We start from the raw sequence: 20386 nt of genomic DNA, 5'->3' as shown, positions 1-20386 counted from the left end.
AATCTGGTGTCCTCTTCTGGTCTACAGGCATACATGCAAGCAGAGCACTGTATACATAATAAAATAAATCTTTAAAAAAAGATTATTTCATCAAATCCTCCCCCAATGCCACAAGATAGGCACCATTATCTCATTTTATAAAAACTATTGTTCGAGGTAATGATTTTAATCCAGGTAAACCAGATTTAAAGCTGGCACTTTTACCCACTATCCTGGCATACTATCTACTTGATTTCACTGTTCTTTCAGGCCTCCCTACAATAAGTTTGCATGCTTCTAGGAACTGGTCACTGCCCTAGGACACACATGACTCTCAAGGATGTCAGGCTGCAGGCATGCATCCCAGTATCTTATAACAATCTTTCACTTACCGCTTCTTGGCAATCTCATTCTGCCGCTTCACCTTTTCTTCCTCAAATTCTCGGATGTTGCGCACACCAATCTCCCGACAAAACTCTTCAAACACCTCATCTTCCACCTGAGGGAAACGTCAGGGAGGACAGAGGAATTATTATTAGTTAAAGTCCTACTTCGAAACCTAGTCTTGTCCTGGTAAGTATGTTGGCATGGCCCACCCTCTACCAACCTGGTTCATCTTCTCCTTCAAGTCTTTCATTTCCCTTTCTCGGCTCTGGATGATTCTCTTAATATCATTAATGCGAGGCCCGAAGTTGGCTAGCTCACTCTCCAGCTTAGACTTCTCCTATAGACAACAGGTTGAAAGACAAGAGACTAGAATCTGTGGAGGAAAAGAACTTCCTTGCCAGTACCAGCGCCATGGTTAGCAACTGAGAAAGTCTGATTTAGTTCTAAAACCTTTAATCCATAAGACTGGGCACACAGTAAACATCATTAGTTGTAGGTTCACAATCCTGTATCGATAACCCAAGTCAAATACAGCTTACAAGTTGGACTGTTTTTTCAGAAGAAGGTGAATCTAGGTATTATGTAATACCTCGAGCTTGGGTAAACTGGGAAAATGTAGAATTACCAAAGAACACACTAATATACCCAAACCCACAGACATTGAAATTCTTATAACTCACTGTGTTTCCCTTGAGATGTGATCCTACTACAAAGCTCAGAGTGGCCTTAAATTCTTAAATTCTCTAATCTTCCACATGTATTGGAATCATAGGCATATGTCACTAAACTGGCCCTATTGCTCACTCTCAATTGACTTTTGTTTGTTTATTAGACATGGTTTTTCTGTAGCTTTGGAACCTGTCTTAGAACTTGCTCTGTAGATTAGGCTGGCTTTGAACTCACAGAGCTCTGCCTCCCTCTGCCTCCTGAGTGCTGGGATTAAAGGTATGTACCACCCCCCATCCAGCTCAATTGACTATTAGAAGTTCCAATATTTATTGAATGAACTGCATTAATAATAGTACCTACCATTTACTGAGTGCCTACTGTTCTAAGAACTTTATAGATATTAATTAACTCATTCCATCTTTGCAATAAACATACAAAATAGACAATAATTTCCATTTGGTAGATGAAGATGAGAAAATTGACAAAGAAGTTAAATGAGTTGCTTAACAGACAAAATACATCTGACAGAAGATCTGGATCCCCCCACTCCATCCCAATGTCAGACTCTGCTATTCTATGTTGAACAGAATGGAAGCAAAGTGGATAATCCCACATCCTCAATGCAACCTGGCGGCCTTGGAGAACATGGCTGAAGACCAGGCCCTACCTGGAGGTTCAGGGCAAGATGCCTTGTCTTGGTCTGTTCTAAGTCACTCTGTGAGTACTTCAGCCTCATTTGTAGTCCATGGGCCTGAGACTGCACCTGACGCAGTTCTGCCTCTTTTCGTTTCGCCTTCATTTGCTCCTAAAGAGGACAAGAAAAAAGGGCCATGTGGTAAGCGGCCAACCTGAGCCCAGGAACCCAACTCTGAAGGATCGCTGCTACTTGTCACTTACTTTTAGCTCCTCTGTCAAGCGTTCTTTTTTTTCTTTCAGTTTGTCTACTGCTTTCTCATCCCAGCGCCGTGCCTTTGCCTTGAGATCACTGGCTCCACCAGAGATAACTCCTGACTTCTGGAAAAGGGTTCCATCCAGTGCCACTGTCTATACACAGCAGAGATAAGAGGAGGAGGAGGAGATGGTGAAACTAGGAATCTCCAATATTGTACCTGTCCAGCTCCAACCTGGAAAAAGGTGGCCATACCTTGTGGCGTTGGTGCCCTCCAAAGGCAATGCGTCTGGCATCCTCCACATTGTCACAAACAAGGGCATTGCCACAAGCATACTGCAGAGCTTTTTTGATGTGAGGTGGTTCATATCGAATCACATCAATCACTAGCTTGGCCCCCTTCAGCTCCCGGAGTTTTTCATCTGTAGGTTTTACCTGTATGAAGAAATCTTATTAATATAAAGAAAGCCAAGGTGAGGGGTCCCTCAACACTGCCTTGACTGCCCCCCACAAGCCTTACCTCCAGGTAGTCAAGTGGCAAGAAGGTCTCAGGCTCTCCACGTTGCTCTTTGATATACTGAATACAATCCCTACCTGTCTTCTCTGAGTCTACAATAATAGCATCCATGTTCTTTCCTAAAACCTTAGTCACAGCAATCTGATACTTCTTTTGTGTAGGCTGGCAGAGGTCAATGAGGCGGCCATACTGAGTAAAGAAGGAAAAACATAAGGCTTAGGAATCCCAATTATTAGTTCACAAAGAAGGGCAAGATAAAAATCTGTATAAGGAACAATTAATGCATCTATGCTGCTTATTTGTGAAGCCAGTCCTCTATTTTTGCACCTGTATAATACCATTAAAATGGGAATGGATTGGGGGGAGGCCCTTGTTAGACTTCTATGGCTAGAAGCAATTTAGACCAGTACAGTGATCAATTCTAATGTTCCTTCCAAAGACAGAAGTTTGGTTAAAGGAGGATTAAAGACTGAATAAACATGTTACATGATGGAAGACCCAATTAACACCTCAGAAATAGCTCAGAGAAAGAAATCACATTGTTTCTAGCATCAATTATATCGGAGGTTTAAAAGGTGAAGCTACAGGTTTTCTTCTGGATTCAGATAAGATCGACTGAAAGGCCACAAGCCTTAACAGCCTCACCCTAGAAGACATTTTTGAATGATACACTAGTTAATTTTTCTGTTTTTGAAACATGGTCTCATTATTTTTAGCAGGGACTAACCTGGACTTCCCTATGTAGCCCAGGTTGGCTTCGAACTCATGATCTTCCTGCCTGTCTCCCAATTGTTGATATTAAAGATATACACCATGGCACCCAGCTTTCTACTGGTTACTTATTAACTGATAACTGAATGGCATTATAGTGATGTCAGTGTATCTTTTTAAATTTTTTAATGATTCCTTTTTATTTTTAATGGTGTTTTTGTCTGCATGTATGTCTGTGTGATTGTTGGAGCCCCTAAAACTGGAGTTAGAGACAGCTGTGAGCTGCCATGTGGGTGCTGGGAATTGAACCAGGGTTCTCTCAAAGAACAGCCAGCACTCTTAACCTGTGAGCCATCTTTCCAGATCTGCCAGTGTATCTTTTGACCTTATGGTTGTTTTGATGTAACAGATTTGTGTTCAAAGACCAAGGGAGGACTATTATATTATGGCACATACATTTAGCCACAGACTGAGGTTCCTGACACAGTTTCAAAAACCAAAGTCATAATGAGTTGACTGATCACTGACTACTACTAGGTAACTTTCCTGTGAGAACTAGTAATTACAGAGACCAAAGCAGGATTAGAAGAGCGGGCCTTCTAGCCCCTGTCCCACACCTAAGAGGAAAAGATGACTAAAAGTTAAGTTGATCATCAATAGCCAATTATTTAATCTGTGGAGTAGAGAAATGAATTAAAGAGTGCTTGCTGCTCTTGCAGATAACCTGAACTCAGTTCCAAGTATTCATGCCAGGTGGCTCACAACCACGTGTAACTCCAGCTCCAAAGGACCTGATACCTTCTTTTGGCTTCCAAATGGAAACACAGATACAGACACCCCACAATTAAAATTAAAATATGAAGAGAAAACACAAACAACCAAAAAACATCAAAAGTTCTATATTCGTGTTGAGTGTGGCTATTCATTCCTTTACTCCCAGAACTCAGGAGGCAGAGGCAGGCAGGTCTTTCTGAATTCAAGAACAACTTGATCTACATAATGAGTTCCAGGCCAGCCAGGAGTATATAGTGAGACCTTGCCTCAAAAATTGATTGATTGATTAATTGATTGATTGATTGATTGACTCAAGGAGCTTCTAGACAACTCATAAGGAGGCTTGGCAGGTGAGGACACTTGTCTGATGACATGAGTTCAATTCCTGGAACACACATTATGTAAGGAGAGAACTGATTTCTGCAAATTGTTCTCTGATCTTCATGTATGCACAGACAGACAGAGAGAATAAATGTGTTTCCCTGAAAACCACGAGAAGCTCTAGCAAATTAACCAATGGAGTAGGTCATGGAAACTCAATTTTCAATCAGATGGTCAGAACCACAAGTCACAGGCTACGCTTGCAGTTGTAATCTGAAGTGAAAGGCCATCTTTTGGGACTGAGTCCTTAACCATAGGTTAAGGACTACCTCCAGATAGTGTCAGAATTGGATTATAAGACACACAGCTAGAGTCTATTGGAGAACTTTTGGTGTGTGGGGAACTCCTGCATATACACATCTGGTATCAGAATTGAAGTGCTATATTTATTGGCTGTTTGAGAGCAGGAAGAGCACTTTGCTTTGATCCCATCTCATAGAGCAGACCCCATGCAATATAGGAAAAGCCTACACTGGCTCCAAAGCCACGGTGACAGCTTCAGGCAGTACTATCTGACATATCTACATAAAATAGGACATGGTAGCACACTGCCCATGATCTTAATGGCTCCTATGGGGATATGGGACGTGGAGGCAAAAGAATCCAAGGACGCTTGTGGGCCAGTTACCCTGGAATAGACAGCAGAAAAACAACTTCGATGCTTCAGAGAGATGCCTCAGTGCTTAAGAGCATCACCTATGTGGTGGCTCACAATCACTCATAACTGTAGTTCCAGGGGACTGATGACTTCTGAACACTGCAGGCAACATGCATGCATGTGGTGTACATAATACATGAAGACAAAGCAATCATGCACAAAAATCTTAAAAAGAAAAAAAAAAAAAAAAACCCAACATGAGACCCTGTCTCAAACAAGCTGGATCACTGCCTGCCATGGCACATGTACTCACAAATACTCACATTAACCTTATTTTTATTACTTGTAATTATGTGTGTTTGCATGCATGTGCACATGCCCTCAAAGAGAAAGGCAATGGATCGCCGGAAGCTGTAGTTACAGGCAACTATGAGCCACCTGTTATGTTAGGGCCTCTGAAGGGGCAGCAAGTGCTCTTAATCACTAAGCCACCTCTCTAGCTCCCAGTAAATAACATTTTTAAATTGGGGTGGGGGGGAAAGTCAGGATAAATTGAGCATGAACAGCAGAGCAGTGGTGGTGCACCCCTTTAATCCCAGCACTCAGGAGGCTGAGGAAGGCAGATCTCTGTGAGTTTGAGGCCAATCTGGTCTACAGAGCGAGTTCCAGGACAGCCTCCAAAGCTACACAGAGAAACCTTGTCTCAAAAAACCAAAAAAAGCAAAAACAAAACAAAACAAACACACACACACACACCCCACACTGAACATGAACATCAGTTCTCTCACAAGCTATGCTTTTCTTTAATTTACATTTTAATTTATCTTATTTGTATGTGTTTTGTCTACACATGTGGGTCAGAAGAGGGTGTCAGATTCCCTGAAACTAAAGTTACAGAGATTGCGAATCACCTCATGGGTGCTGGAAAACAAACTCAGGAAGAGTGGACAATGGTCTTTACTCTGAACCATCTCACCGATCCAAGTTATGTTTGTTTGGTTAGACATTTTAGATGAGTTTCCATTTTCCCAGAATTAAAAGTAGGACTAGCTACCCCGTCTTCACAGAGTGTTCTACAGCAGTCGCCTCCCCACTGGCACGCCCTCTGGAAGGGAGGAGGAGCCGCATGAGACTTAGTTTCATGTCTGGGAAAGTGGAAACGTGTAAGTTTCTAGAAGAACTTCCTCAGCTTTATAGAAGTAGACAGTTGCTGGAGGAGGAGACCCTGACAGCTGCAGAAATAAGAGATTCTTAACTGCTGAGCTGTCTGAAAGCCAGGCCAAGAGCTCCAACTTTTGTGAGTTGTCACCTGCCATTGTAGTGGGCTTTTTGGTGACATGGCTGCTTTTTTGAGTCATTCCTCTCTTTTAAGTCACCCCTCACTCATACTCCTGTTATTAATCCCAGTTTAAAAAAAAAAAAACTCACTAATTCACCATGTTGGACTTTAGTGCAACCAATACTTAGTTCTGCTGTGAGTAGATATGTGTGTATCATATCTCCCCATAGAAAACCTATCACACAACACAGAGTGACTGAGAAGTTGACAGTGAGACTGAATACATGCTCAGACACAGTTCCCTCCAGTCTTACCACAGAACCAGGGTAGAGACGCTTGATGCTTTCCATTATTTCTGCCTTTCGCTGCTGGCGACTGCTCTCCTGCCGGTCAATTCGCGCATCTCCCAATTGCTCCATCACCTGGTTCAGCTCCTTATTGATCTCATCAATACGACGCTTGGCCATCTCCACTTCCTCTGTCAATTCTCCCTCCAGCTTCTTCTGCTCCTCTAGGGACTGCCTGCAAAGTAAGAAAATACAAATTAGCCTATCTTGTGAGATAATATCTGTGACTGAAGGGCTCTAGTAGACCTGCCTGAAGAAGAGCAGGAAAGTCACACAAGAGATGTGGAAAGAGAAGAGAGGACTGCAGAGACACATACTTGCTAGTGGTGATATATTCTTCCAGCTTCTCAATCCGTTTCTGATTCTCTTCAATCTCCCGAAGCTTTTGCTTGATCTTGGCCTAAGCAATAATTCCATTACAAGAGGGTGAGCCAGGTATCCCAAGCCCATGTGGGCTTACATCCCTACTGACCCCACTCATCCCAAATTCCAACTCCAACACAATCTATCACTAATGCAGGAGGCCTACTAAAAAATCAGAGGGGTTAAGAACATTACAAGAAAATCCCAGAATCAACTAACCTGGGCTCATAGGAGCTCACAGAGCCTGAATCAACAACCAGGGAGACTGCATGGGACCGACCTAAGCCCTCCACATGTATATGACAGTTGTGTAGCCTGCTACAATTGCAGGACTCCTAACATAGGGAACAAGGACTGTCTCTCACTGTTTTTTGGGACTCTTCATACTGGGTCACTTTGCCCAACCTTAATATATGGGGAGGTGCAACTTGATATGCCATGTTTTGTTGATATCCATGGGAGGCATGCCCCTTCCTCAACAGAAATGGAGGAGTGGATTGGGAGGGAGGGAGGGATGGGAGAAGAGGAGGAACTTTGTATATTAAAAAAAAAAAGCAGAAACACATACAAAGTCCAGTCTACTGATAGATGGGGTTTCCAGGAGTTCTAAAATTTCTCAAAGGAGCCAGGCGGTGGTGGCACACGCCTTTAATCCCAACACTTGGGAGGCAGAAGCAGGCAGATCTCTGTGGATTCAAGGCTAGCCTGGTCTGCAACGCTACACAGAGAAACCCTGTCTTGGGGGAAAAAAAAATCTCCCAAAGGTATTATACCCAGCCCAAGTTTCCTCACCAATCTAAGGCTCAAATATAAGCCAAGTAAAGCTTCACAGACCTCTCTGACCTTGCTGTCTCATCTGTAAGATATAAATAATTCCCACTTCATAGAATACAAAGTACTTAAAACAGGGTATGTATTAATACTAATGCCAACAGTGTTCTCTTAAACATTTAAAATAAGTGTTTAGCTGAATGCATAGAACATTATAGGCTCTTAGGATAACATAAGAACTTTCTATCATTATTACTGATACTAGAGTAGCAATAAGTGAAGTGTATGTGGTAACAGTGTGAGCTTTAGAGCCAGCCTTCCCAGGTTCATATCGATACTAAGCCTGCAGCTAAGTAATTATGGGATTACTATTATTATTAAGCAGATTACTTCACCACTGTGATAGTTTCCTTGTTCAGAAAGCGAGGATAATAGTAACTATCCCCTAAAAGCAAACATAAATGAAGAACTTAAGTACGTGAATATACATAAAGCATAGTGCTTAACACACAGCCGCCTGACAGATATAAACTTCTGTTGTTATTAAGACTATCATTATCTCCTTATTTAGGGATTATCACCCCTGATCTTTTTGCTTGTTGTTGATGCTGCAAACTGAATTCAGGGTAAATATGCTGAGCACACACTGCCACAGAGCAACACCCCCACACCTCATCTTTTATTTTTTGCCTACCTCTGTCTCTACTTTCTTCCGCTCTTCCAGATCTAGACGGTCCTGGTCAGCTTTCTGGTCTCTATTAAACTTCTCCAGCTCTTGAGCCAAAGTGGCTGCTCTCTTGCTAGCTTCTTCTTTCAGTCGGTGGTATTTCTTTACCTGTGTTAATTAAGAACAGGAAAAGAACAGAGGTTACTAAGTCAGCATATGTTTAAGTCACTGATCTTTACACCAGTAAGCCTTTCAAGACTCACCTGATTCTCCTCCAGGGTCAAGTCTCTGCCCTGACTCTGACTCTCCTCCTCCATCCGTTCTTCAAACTCTTGTCGGGCCTTCTCCACTGACAACATCTCCTTCTCCAGCTCATCCATGTCACCTTTACGTTTCTTGTAATGCTTCTGAGCATTTTGGAGAGACTTCTTGGCTGCTTCAAGTTTCTTGATTTTGTGGGAAGTATTCTCTTTGGCTTTGATATACTGTGGTCGCTTTTGATTCAATTCTGAGTCCTTTTCCCTTTTGCCACAGGGAAAAGAGCCAGTTAGCCCTGCAGAAGGGAGGCTCCCAGGCTTTTGATCCCAAAAGAGGGACCTATGTATTCCCAGCCAACTTCATGGAAATACCTTAAAGAACAAGGGCCTAATGCCTTACAGATCCTCAAAAACAAACAAAACAACAACAAAAAGAAAGACCCAGGAGGATGCAGTTTGAGTACATCTTGTTGGTATTCAGGCATCTGTACTGGCCTGTCCTTGGGGTTTTGACAAGACACACCCTCAGCTGCAACCACTGAGAGCACCACCTGTGCATATTCATTCACTATGATTCCTTTTAAAAGGGCCCTACTCACCTCCCATCTTCCTCTCTCTTTTTCCCCCTCTTTCCTTTCTCCTCTCCTGTGGCCCTGTCTCCTGACACTGGTCTCCCCTCTTCCCTTTCCCTAATAAAAAACCCCTCTGCTTGAACCCTGTCACATGGCATCTTTCTCTCATGCACCACTTTTCTTAAATTACAGCAACCATCATCCTGGCATTCTGGTCACTCCAAAAGACAAAATTCCCCTGCATCAACCCTTGAAACACTTTGGGGTTCTTCATGGCAATAGATTTCACTGAACCCTGATAAATGTCAAAACAGAGCCCTGTAAAGTTGAAGCCAACCTTAAGTCTCTCATTAAAAACTTCCACAAATACCCTAGATCTACTGAATTGCCTTCATCTGATCAAATCACTCACATCTCTGTCGTTTAAGCTTCTAGGTAGTGTTTCTCTTCTAGGATGCCCCTTTTGTTCATCTAACAGCTTACACTTTCTACTGCTTCTCTTACCTGCTAACCTGTCAATTATATTCTTTCCTAATTCTTTGTATCACATACATACACACGTTAGTGTGTGTACTAACTGGTGTGTCCATATGCAGAGATTAGAGGACAACTTGTGGGACTCAGTTCTCTCCTCCATCATATGGATCCCAGTGATCTAACTAAAGTCATTAGGCTTGGCCTCAAGCACCTTTACTCAATGAACTATGTCAAGGCTGAGCTACCTTATTGCCAAGTTCTTAGGGACTAAGTTCCCAATATTCTATTCTATTAACTGAAAGTCAAGAAACATGCCTGGTCAAGGGGAAGAAAAACAAATTAGTACAAATAGTAGATTCTAAGCTCAAAGGATCCCATGAAAATAGCACATCTGCTTAGTTTCCCATAAGTTACAGGCCCAGAAGTGCCTCTTACTTGATCTCCTTCTCAATCTGCTGCTGTTCCCGCATCATTTTGCCCAGCTCTTTCTTCTTCTCCTTCAGCTCATCCTCTACCTTGTCCATCCGCTTCTTGTCCTTCTCAATCTCCTTGTTCTTAGAGGCCAGTTCCTTGTTAAGCTTCTCAATCTCCACTTCATTATGGTAAAGCTTAAACAGCTGCAACTGTACCTGAGCTCGTACCACCTCATCCTTCAGGCGCTGGTAGCGGTCCGCCTATGCAAACAGAAATGGGGACAGGGCTATGTCAGTGAGGCACTGCCTTTATTTCGGTCTCTTGGATCTAAGAGGCAGCCAAGCCACCAACCTCTTCTTTCTCTTGTTTGGCCTCCTTGCGTTCAGCTGCAATGTTTTTCTTGCGATGATAATTAAACTGAGTGTCCTCTTCAGCCTTCACCATTTCTTTCTTTCGCTTGTCATATTCTTGTGCTAATTCCCCAGAGCGACTAATTTCTTCAAACAGAGCTGTCCTCTCCTTGGGGTTCTTCATGGCAATAGACTCCACTGCACCCTGATAAAGGTCAAAACACTGTCCCATTTAGACCTCTGCTAGCTCAATTCACTCTGCCCATTTCAAAAGTTTATCGACCCTCCTCTCCCCAATTTGTGTCACATTTGAAGAGGACAGAGTATTAAAGGTCAATATGTACTCCACCCCTGGACTATATTCCCTGCCCTTTGTTTACTTTTCTTATTGTGAGACAGGATCTCACTAAGTTGTCTAGGCTGAGTTTGAACATCCTCTGTAGCCCAGGCAAACCTTAAATGTAAAATTGTCTTGCTTTAGGTGGGAGTATGGGCCTATGCCACCAGGTCAGCCATATTGGGCTTTAATGACACATTCTCTGCCTCTGAACACAAAGAGACAAGCACAAAGGTAACACAGTGGTATATTGTATACAACGAATAAAGCAGCCCAGAAAATTCAAGCTCTCGGCAAAAATTTAGGTAGGGAATTCTATTTGGGAAGGTCTTACACAGGGGACATCTATGCTGACTTTGGAATATATGGGAAAAGTAACGGAAGGAAGGAAGGAAGGAAGGAAGGAAGGAAGGAAGGAAGGAAGGAAGGAAGGACTTGGGATAGCACATGAGAGACACTGAGTTTCGTTCCTAGTACCTCAAATACCTCTCCCTCTCTCTCTCTCCTTCCCTCCCTCCCTCCCTCTCTCTCTCTCTCTCTGTCTCTCTCCCTCCCTCCCTCTTCCAGAAAAGGTTATCCCAAGGCATGCATGCCAAAACAACAAATGAATTTGAACAAGTGGTTTAACTGGGTTATAGTACAAAACTGAGGAAAAGACTACTTACTAGAAAACAAGGCTACTAAGGTAGGAAAGAATCAAATGATAGTGTTTTGTGAACAATAGGCTTGGAAGTTTGTTTTATCACCCCAAGACAATTGTTCTCAAACTTTATCTTCACAATAATAACCTCGACCTTGGTATAACACAAACCGTGCCCAAAGTCTCTTCAGCTCATCTCTCTAGAATGCAGCCTAAGAATGTGCATTTGTAACATATTCCCAAGTGGTGCTGATACCGCTGGTCTAGGGACTAGAATTTAAGAACAATCATCCTAAGACAAAAAGGAATCACTGAACTGCTTTACAGAAAGACAGAGAAAAAAGGCTTGTGTCCTTATTAGACTAACCCAACTGAGGGTGAAATTGAAAGAGGCCAGAACGGAATTAGGAAGCCCTCTAAAGAATGTGCTATATTAGTCTAGGGTAGACACACAAACTTGGAGATGGAGATAAATCAGGCCTAGTTGGGACAGGAAAGGCCAACAAACAGCAAATAACCAATAATGATTTAAAAACACCCAAAGGGAGCTGAATAGGTGGTTCAACAGTTAAGAGCACTAGAAGCTCCTCCTTCCAGAGGATCCAGTTTAATTCCCAGCACCCACATGGCAGCTGACAACCAACTACAACTCTACTCCCAGGGAATCAAACATGCTCTTCTGGTTTCCATGGCATGCAAGCAAAACACTCACACATATAAAATAAAAATATGTTTTAAATGCCCACAGTCTAGGCATGGTGGCACATGCCTTTAATTCCTGGGCTCAGGAGGCCAGCCAGGGCTACACAGTGAGACCCTATCTTTAAAAAAAGAAAAAGAGCCGGGCAGTGGTGGCCCATACCTTTGATCCCAGCACTTGGGAGGCAGAAGCAGGCTGCTGATCTCTGTTAATTCAAGGCCAGCCTGGTCTACAGACAGAGTTCCAGGACAGCCTCCATAGACACTGAGAAAATCTGTCTCAAAAAACAAAACAAACAAAAAAAGCCCACAGAAAAAAAGCTCACTGTCACTGTCACATTACTAAAGTAATACAGTTTCCAGCTGGCTTCTAAATACTCCTCCATATACCGGCAAGCAGGTACAAGTTTTACGTTTCATCAAAGAAGACTCATTTTCCAACAGAGACAATTAGAGAGATCTACAACTGGTCAAAATGCAGAAAGTAAGTAACTATAGGGTGCCTAGCCCCAAATGTATAATACAGCCCCTACATCTACGGTTCAGGACACACCTCAGAAGTGGGGGCAGAAAGATTATAGGAGCCTGAGGGTCTACAACAGTTTCTTCCTGTATGATAGTTTCTTCCTGACAAGATGACAGGACAAAGATGGTATTCCCAAGAACTCTTTTAACAATATGGCTGTTGGCACAAGACCAATGAACACACCAATATGGATAGAAGAAACTTTCAAACTCTGATAGCTGCTAAGAGAGGACAAACCATTTGCCTCACTACCTACCTCATCCCAACAAGAGCAAGACCTCAGCCCTAAACATACAAATAAGGACAAATACTAACCAGACTCAGTAGAGGTATGTTCGTAAATAGGTAAAACAAATATAAGGGCTATAATAATGGCCCAGTGGTTAAGAGTATTTGCTGTTCTTGCAGAGAACTCTGATTTAGTTTTCATCAACTACATGATGGCTCACAACCATCTGTAACTCCAATTCTAGGGGGTCTGGTGCTGCCTTCTGTACTGTGGGCACCAGGCACACCACACATATGGTACACACACGTACATACATACAAGCAAAACACCCATACATATAAAATGAATATCTTTAAAAAAAATCTATCACCTATCTACCTACCTACCTACCTACCTACCTATGAGGTCATAAATTCCAGAGGAGGTGTTTAAGGAGAAACAGGAGTTGGAGGGGAAAGAGGGAATGTGGAAACGATGCAATTACATTGTACAAAAATCTTCAAATAAAAATTTTTAAGGATAAAAAATAAAAGTAATTTGTTGAGCATGGTGGTGCATTCCTTTAATCCTATCATTCAGAAAGCAGAGGCAGGTGGTTCTCTGTGAGTTTGAAGCCAGCCTGGTCTACACAGAGAGTTCCAGGGCAGCCTGTTTTTTTTTTTTTTTTTTTAAATAGCCCACCTGGAAGACAAGGAAGTTACGAGCTTTGATGAGAATGCCCAACTTCTCTAGCTCTTCACTGTATTCATGTAGCTGGACAACTTTGTTGTTGATCTTGTACTCAGAAGAGCCCCCTACAAGATAATGAATGAATTAGCAAGGGTCAGGTGGTCCTCCCATCCTAGCAATGAGTCTATCTGCTTCCTTGGACTCTGATCAGCCTTACCCACCTACAATGACACGGGCAAAAGTGCGGTCCTCAGCTCCCTCCTCAGAGTAGACCATGCTCACAAAGGCTCGGTTAGCAGCTGGCTTGCCCACAGGTGCTCCATGTATCAGGTCCCGCAGAGTCTTTACCCGCAAGTTGCTGGTTTTCTCACCAAGCACAAAGCTAATGGCATCCATGAGATTTGACTTACCTAAGGGAGAATGGACAGAGCAGAAGAGGGAACATTAGAAAGAAGGGAAGGGGAAAGGAAATAAAGGACATTTGAGAATAGAAATGTTTTCTTTTTTATTTTATTTTCTAATGTCAGACTAATGGAAAACAGAAAATAAACTCTGTTGTCAGAAAACTGGGTCAATGACTTAGGGAAAACAGTTCCATTGCAGTTATTACTTATAGTAGCCAGAAACTAAAACCCCATGTAAAAAAACAGGTATTCATAGAATGGATTGCTCTACAACTTTTAATATGATATAATACATATTACTTTTACCCTGTAAACCCAGTAGCTTGACCTCAAACAAGCAAAAATAAAAGCAGGCTGGACCAAAAGGCAAGACATGAGAATACTAGAGATTTGTTGCACAAGAAATGTGAATATATTTAACACTGTTAAACTATACACTTAAAAGTGGTTAAGTTAGCTGGGCAGTGGTGGTGGACACACACCTTTGATCCCAGCACTTGGGAGGCAGGAACAGGTGGATCTCTTCGAGACCAGCCTGGTCTACAGAGTTGAGTTCCAGGACAGGCAAAGCTACAGAGAAACCCTGTCTCAAAAAAATAAAACAAAACAACAAACAAACATCTATTTGTATCAGGAGTATAACTAGGAGATAGGGCTTTACTAGCACACACAAGGCCCTGGTTCATCCCCATTACTAAATAAAGGCAATATCTAAAATGGAAGGGCTGAGAGAACCATTCAGAATATAGGATATTACTGAAATTTATATGCAAATAGAATATGGATGTTACTATAGGTTAATATTTTATTTTATTTTATGAAAAATATATCTACATAGTCCAGGCTGGCTTTACAATCACAAGCTTCTTGCCTCAGCCTCCTAAATGCTAGGATTACAAGTGCATGATACCCCACCCAACTTGAGAGCATGAACTATTAGACTCTGTTTCCAAAGAAGAAACATGAACATTTTGGGAAGCAATTAGGGAGGTTTGAATATATATTAAATAAACTGAGCAACTATAGAAGCTTGCTTGAAGCTTAAAGGAAAACTAGCTAAATAATGATGCAAAAAAATTTCCTTTGTTGTAATAATGAAGTAGTAAGGCAGGATAATGATTTTCTATGAATGATGAAGCACTTGAAGGTGACCTGTTCTTAAGTCTTTAATTTATTTTCAAATGTTTAAGTGAGTGAGAGAGAGAAAAAGAGGAAAGACTGTATTATATAGATCAGGCTGTCCTGGAACTAAGAGATCCACCTGCCTCTGCCTCCTGAGTGCTGGGATTAAAGTCCTACATGTTTGTCAATGTTCATAATACAATACTTGGAAAGAAGCAAAGGAATAAGAAAACCTATGAACAGGCTGGTGAGATGGCTCTGCAGACTAAGATACCTGCCACCAAGCCAGATAATCTAAGTTTGATTCCCCAGCACTCACATAGAGAAAAAAAAGAACTGACTCCTGCAAAATTGCTCTCTGACCTCCACACATGCACCAAGCCACACAAGCAAAAGGATCTGAGTTTGAACTCTTAGCATCCACTTAGAAAGCTGGGTGCAGTGCTATATGCCCAAAATGTTAGCATTGAGAAAGTGGAGACAGGATACTTTGGGCTTACTTGCCAGGCAATATAGCCCAGTTGTTGAACTCCATGCCAATAAGAGAGCCCATCACAAAAAATAAACTGGAGTTGATCGGTGGCGGAGAAGCACACTATTAGTCCAGCACTCAGAGGGCAGATCTCTAAGTTCAAGGCCAGCCTGATCTATATTATAGTGGGAGTTCCAGGACAGGCAGGACTGTTACAGAGAGAAACACTGTCTTGAAATAAAGAAATAAATAAAGTGGAGTTATCAAAAAAAGATACTAACATCAACCTCTGATACAAACACACACAATAAATGTTTCAAAAATACTTAAGTAAAAACATTAAAGAGGAAACCTGGTATGTTTCTGAGTCTGCTCAGATATGTACCACTGAACCACATACTTGGAAAACTTTCTTTTTGAAATCACTCAGTCCAGTCTCTTGATCAAACAAGGGAAAAAGGGAGAAACTTACCCAAACAAACTTAAGTAGCAAAACCTGTACTAAGTTTTTGTTATTTTTCATACAGGGTCCTGCTATGTAACCCTGGTCCTCACTTCACAGCCCAGGTTGACCTGGAACTCATAGCAATCTTCTTGCCCTAACCACACAAGTGCTGAGACTATGGGTGTGTGCCATCACATCTAGCAAGTACCAGGTTCTCAAACTTTTAAAATGTATGCTACCAAAATTATATCATTAGTATACTATTTTTATACAGAGCTTCTTTCAAATATCCAATCTGTGTGTATGTGCATGCATGTGGAGGCCAGAGGTTGATGGTGGGTGTCTTTTTTGAATAACTGTTCAACCTGTTTTTTTGAAGTAAGATCTCTCTTGGCCTAGAAGCTCACTAACTGGGCTATAATAGCTGGCCAGCAAGCCCCAAGTATCCTCCTGTCTCTACCTCCTCAGTTCTGGATTATGAGTATATACCAAAACACCCAGTTTGCTTGCTTTTTTTTTTATTTTTGTAGACCAGGCTGGTCTACAAAGAGAGATTTGCCTGCCTCTGCCTCCCGAGTGCTGGGATTAAAGGTATGCGCCACCACCACCAGGCTCACACCCAGCTTTCTAAGTAGGTGCTGAGAATCCAAACTCAGGTCCTCATGCTTCTGTGGCAAGCACTTTATAGACTGGGCTATCTCCACAGCCTTCTCTTTCATCTGACAACATCCTGAGCTCTTTTTAATACTTGTTAAAATACCAATGCAGAATCAGCTCTCTTCTTAAAAATACTACATCACATGATTCATGCAATTTTGTGATTCATGTTCACATTAATTACCCAATTTAGCTTATCCAAAAGTCTTAGGAAACAGGCATTTCCTCTACTTTAAAGAGGAAGCAACCTAGTCATTCCTCAAGTTAAACGTGTCAATGAGTTCTTTACTTCAACTGACAGGGTGATAAAACAGTCCCCCTACAACATCCAGCTCCAAGATCCTTGCTCATTGTCCTTTATTTTGTTATTGCTTGTTAAACACCTTAAAAAATAAACCTCGTGAAGCTAGGGATGTGACCCAGCTGAGTGTGTCCTTATCTAGCATGCACAAGGCCTTTAATTCAAACCCAAACACTCTACTACACCAGGTGGGAGTGGACACCTGTAATTCTAGCACTCTAGAGATGGAAGCAGGAAGATAAGAAGGTCATCCTTGAACTAATTAAGAGTTTGAGACCAGTCAGGAATGAGATCCTATCTCAACAAATGAACAACAATAAAAACACAAGATCAACTTGGTGTTCAACAATCAGCAGATCTGCAGAACTTAGAAGGCAGAAACAAATGGATCTCAAGGCCAGCCTGGTCTACAGATCAGTTCCAGGATAGCCAGGGTTGTTAGACAGAGAAACCGTCCATGGATGGATGGATGAATAAGTGACAGATCTATTGTTACACAGTCTAGTTTCAACTGCATTGCCAGTTGCAGCAGAACTAGCACAACATAAATTGGAATTCATCTTTCAAGCACCATTTCCATTTGTTGAGCTTCTTCCTTGATTTTCAAAGATAACACCTTACAACTACAAGCCTTTTACTCACAACTCTTCAGTGTTGTAAATATTTTTTCTAATGTGCTTCGTGAACACTAATAAAATCTCACTAACAAAACATCTCAAGAAATGGCTTCCTGAGGACAATCATACACTAGTGATGAAGATACAAACAGAGGTACTATAAATTTGTGACAGAAAATAAAGTTTGTGCTGGTGCATGCCTTTAATCCCAGCACTCAGGAGGTAAAGTTAGGTGAATCTCTGTGAGTTTGAGGCTAGCCTGGTCTACAGAGCTAGTTTCAGGACAGACTCCAAAGCTGCCTCAAAAAAACAAAAAGGGGGAGGGAAGGAGGGAGGGAGGAAGTAAGTCAGTGTGCCAGAGAAAAAGAACAATTTATAGAGTGGGAACCAAGGGTCAAGGGATGTTTCACAGAGCCAAACTTTGAAAGATACACAGAAGGAAGATATGGTAGAACACATCCAGCACTTGGGGTGGGGTGGGGGATTGGAAGCCATAAGGTATGTTCTCAAAAAAAAAAAATAATAGAGAGGGTAAGGACTCAGGCCAAGGGCCTTTTCAAAATAGCTGAATTACAAATGTAACAATGCTGAGGAAACTGAATTTCAACAAAGGGGTACAACAACAATACCCCAAGAAACTTTGTGGAACTCAAAGCATCAACCCTCTAGGTCTGTGGGGTTTTTGTCTGTTTTGTTTTGTTTTGTTTCAAGACAGGGTTTCTCTGTGTAACCTAACGGTCCTGGCTGTCCTGGAACTCACTCTGTAGACCAGGCTGGCCTTGAACTCAGAGATCCTCCTGCCTCTGCTTCCCTGTGTCACCATCACCTGGTGCCAGTGGTTTTTAAACCATGTTGGGGAAGGAAGTAACCTGTCATCACTGCTATATCAGGATGCTGGCATTGTATGGCGACAGACATTTTTTGATGGTCATTTCTGGAGAATGGAAGTGCTGTCATTTAAAGGGGAGAAGCCAGGAATACAGCTAAGCATTCAACAATGCACAGGACTAACCCCACAGGGAAGTGTGTGGCTTAAGTGCCAGTGCTGGGAAACATTGATCCAAGCAGAGAACAAAACACAGGCAAGAGTCCAGTGAAGGTATTCGCTATGAGCTACTTTAAGGCAAGGCTGGCCTACCGAGTTAGAAAATGAGTAAACTAGAACATCTCTGGAGTGGCGCAACACAGCCAAGATTTCCAACTGACATTTCCAGGGATAGGTCAGAGGAACTCACGAGCTATAAAATATTACGATATTAATTGATAATATGTTTATATGTTTATTACGTGATATATAATTAGTAATGTTAAGATATTTTAGGATATTAAGATATGATTATTAAGATATTACGATAGCAAGTTTAAGTCTGGAAAAGTAGGCTGACCTACTACCGAAGTCAATTTGAGCTATCAACTTTAACACCTTTTTTTACAGAGCATTTATAATGGCGTAAATATTACATTTTATACTTTTATTTTCTTTCTCCTCTAAAGTAAGTTTCCTGGAATCATGGACTTGGCCTATTTTCCGCATAAACTTAACTGATAAAACCGAAAACACTTAACAAATTTGGCAAGCAAACAACTTCAGGCTCATTACCGCCACTAGTACGAAAGGGGCAAATCGAGACATCTTTTAGGTGTGTAGGGGGTGAGAAACGGAATCCCACTCTGCTGGGATGAGTACTGGGTATAAAATTCCAAAAGTGCCACAAGGGAAGAGAGGGAAAAAGGAATTGGAGCGTTCCAGTTAGAGGCGCGGGTGGGAGGGGGACCGGCTAAAACAGAAAGTATACTACTTGGGACCGAACGCCAAGACAGACACAACATCCCCAAAATTTCCCAGATGTGTCGAACTTAAGACCAGGAACGAGGTACAATACAGAGCAGAAAGGAGCCACCGGCCAAACAAACTGTCAGCAAGTTCCAGGAAAGCCTCTTTTGGCGGGAGGGGTTGTGGGCGAGGCAATGCACAGTTCCGCCCATACCATTCTGGCTACAGAGGGGTCTGCACGAAACTCAGCCAACTGACATTTGGGAATGGGATCTCGAGCTGATCGCATGGCAGAAAGGGGAGAGAGTTCGAGTCGAATCCCCCCCAAGAGGAGCAAGGAACATTTTAGGGTTCTAACGTCTCAAGTTGCATGGGATAGGTTGCACTATTCTGGAGATGGACTGGGGGACCGGATCGCGACGCCAACAGGGCCGCAGCCGGATTTGTCTCACCAGAGCCATTGGGTCCAATGATGGCGGTAAACCTCTGAAATGGTCCGATAATCTGTCGACCCTTGTACGATTTAAAGTTCTCGATCTCAATCAGCTTCAGAAACCCCATAGCAGCGGCGCTACCGTAGGCGAGGCCGCAGATTACTAGTAGGAACACAGGTTAGCCCGCGCGGGAAATACCGCGGTGCAAGCCGGGTGTACGGTAAACCTCGCGATAATAAGTAACAGGCCAATCAGGATTTCCGGGTTCCGGGGCTAGCGGGCAGTCACTTCCGCCTGAAATAGAGCTTGTGTCGCCAGTCGCGTGCGTGCGTGCGTGCTTGGACCCCGCCCCCCTTTGTAGTTGCTCCGCAACAATCGAAGCGGTAGCGGACTAAGCTGAGGGAGCGTTAGTCCCCAGAAGGACTTCTATCGCTTTGGGGGAAAATCAGAAGACAGGCGGGGCCTGAGCCCATGCTTGCTGAGAAAGTCAGAAGTCATAGTAAGATTATGCCCTCCCCGTTGCTCAGGACTAGTAGGAGACAGGGGCTTTCCTTCGGTTTGCAATCTAGCCGGTCTAAGGGCTCCAGCAAAGGGTTCAGTTGGGAATTAGAAGGCGCCCTCGGAAGGGTGGGCAGTTTAGACTAGAAAGACGGATCTT

General features: G+C 42.6%; 1 protein-coding gene across 1 annotated transcript in view; it reads right to left on the bottom strand.

Annotated features, from left to right (window-relative positions):
* Smc1a (structural maintenance of chromosomes 1A) overlaps nucleotides 1-19917 on the bottom strand; it is a 44535-nt gene extending 24618 nt beyond the window's left edge. The window contains exons 1-15 of the mRNA XM_051178692.1: nucleotides 19747-19917; nucleotides 13724-13912; nucleotides 13515-13627; nucleotides 10404-10607; nucleotides 10074-10312; nucleotides 8596-8854; nucleotides 8360-8500; nucleotides 6849-6931; nucleotides 6499-6706; nucleotides 2445-2630; nucleotides 2180-2359; nucleotides 1933-2079; nucleotides 1703-1840; nucleotides 587-703; nucleotides 372-478 (exon numbers count right to left, since the gene is read on the bottom strand). Coding sequence (XP_051034649.1) covers nucleotides 372-478; nucleotides 587-703; nucleotides 1703-1840; nucleotides 1933-2079; nucleotides 2180-2359; nucleotides 2445-2630; nucleotides 6499-6706; nucleotides 6849-6931; nucleotides 8360-8500; nucleotides 8596-8854; nucleotides 10074-10312; nucleotides 10404-10607; nucleotides 13515-13627; nucleotides 13724-13912; nucleotides 19747-19855 — 2420 coding nt within the window. The 5' untranslated portion in view covers nucleotides 19856-19917. The remainder of the gene's footprint in view (nucleotides 1-371; nucleotides 479-586; nucleotides 704-1702; nucleotides 1841-1932; nucleotides 2080-2179; nucleotides 2360-2444; nucleotides 2631-6498; nucleotides 6707-6848; nucleotides 6932-8359; nucleotides 8501-8595; nucleotides 8855-10073; nucleotides 10313-10403; nucleotides 10608-13514; nucleotides 13628-13723; nucleotides 13913-19746) is intronic.
* Between the last annotated feature and the right edge of the window lie 469 nt (nucleotides 19918-20386).

The sequence above is a fragment of the Phodopus roborovskii genome, unplaced genomic scaffold, assembly GCF_943737965.1.
Source record: "Phodopus roborovskii unplaced genomic scaffold, PHOROB, whole genome shotgun sequence".
Classification (NCBI taxonomy): domain Eukaryota; kingdom Metazoa; phylum Chordata; class Mammalia; order Rodentia; family Cricetidae; genus Phodopus; species Phodopus roborovskii.
The sequence above is the reverse complement of the archived record's forward strand: the minus strand, read 5'-3'. Positions and strand labels throughout refer to the sequence as shown.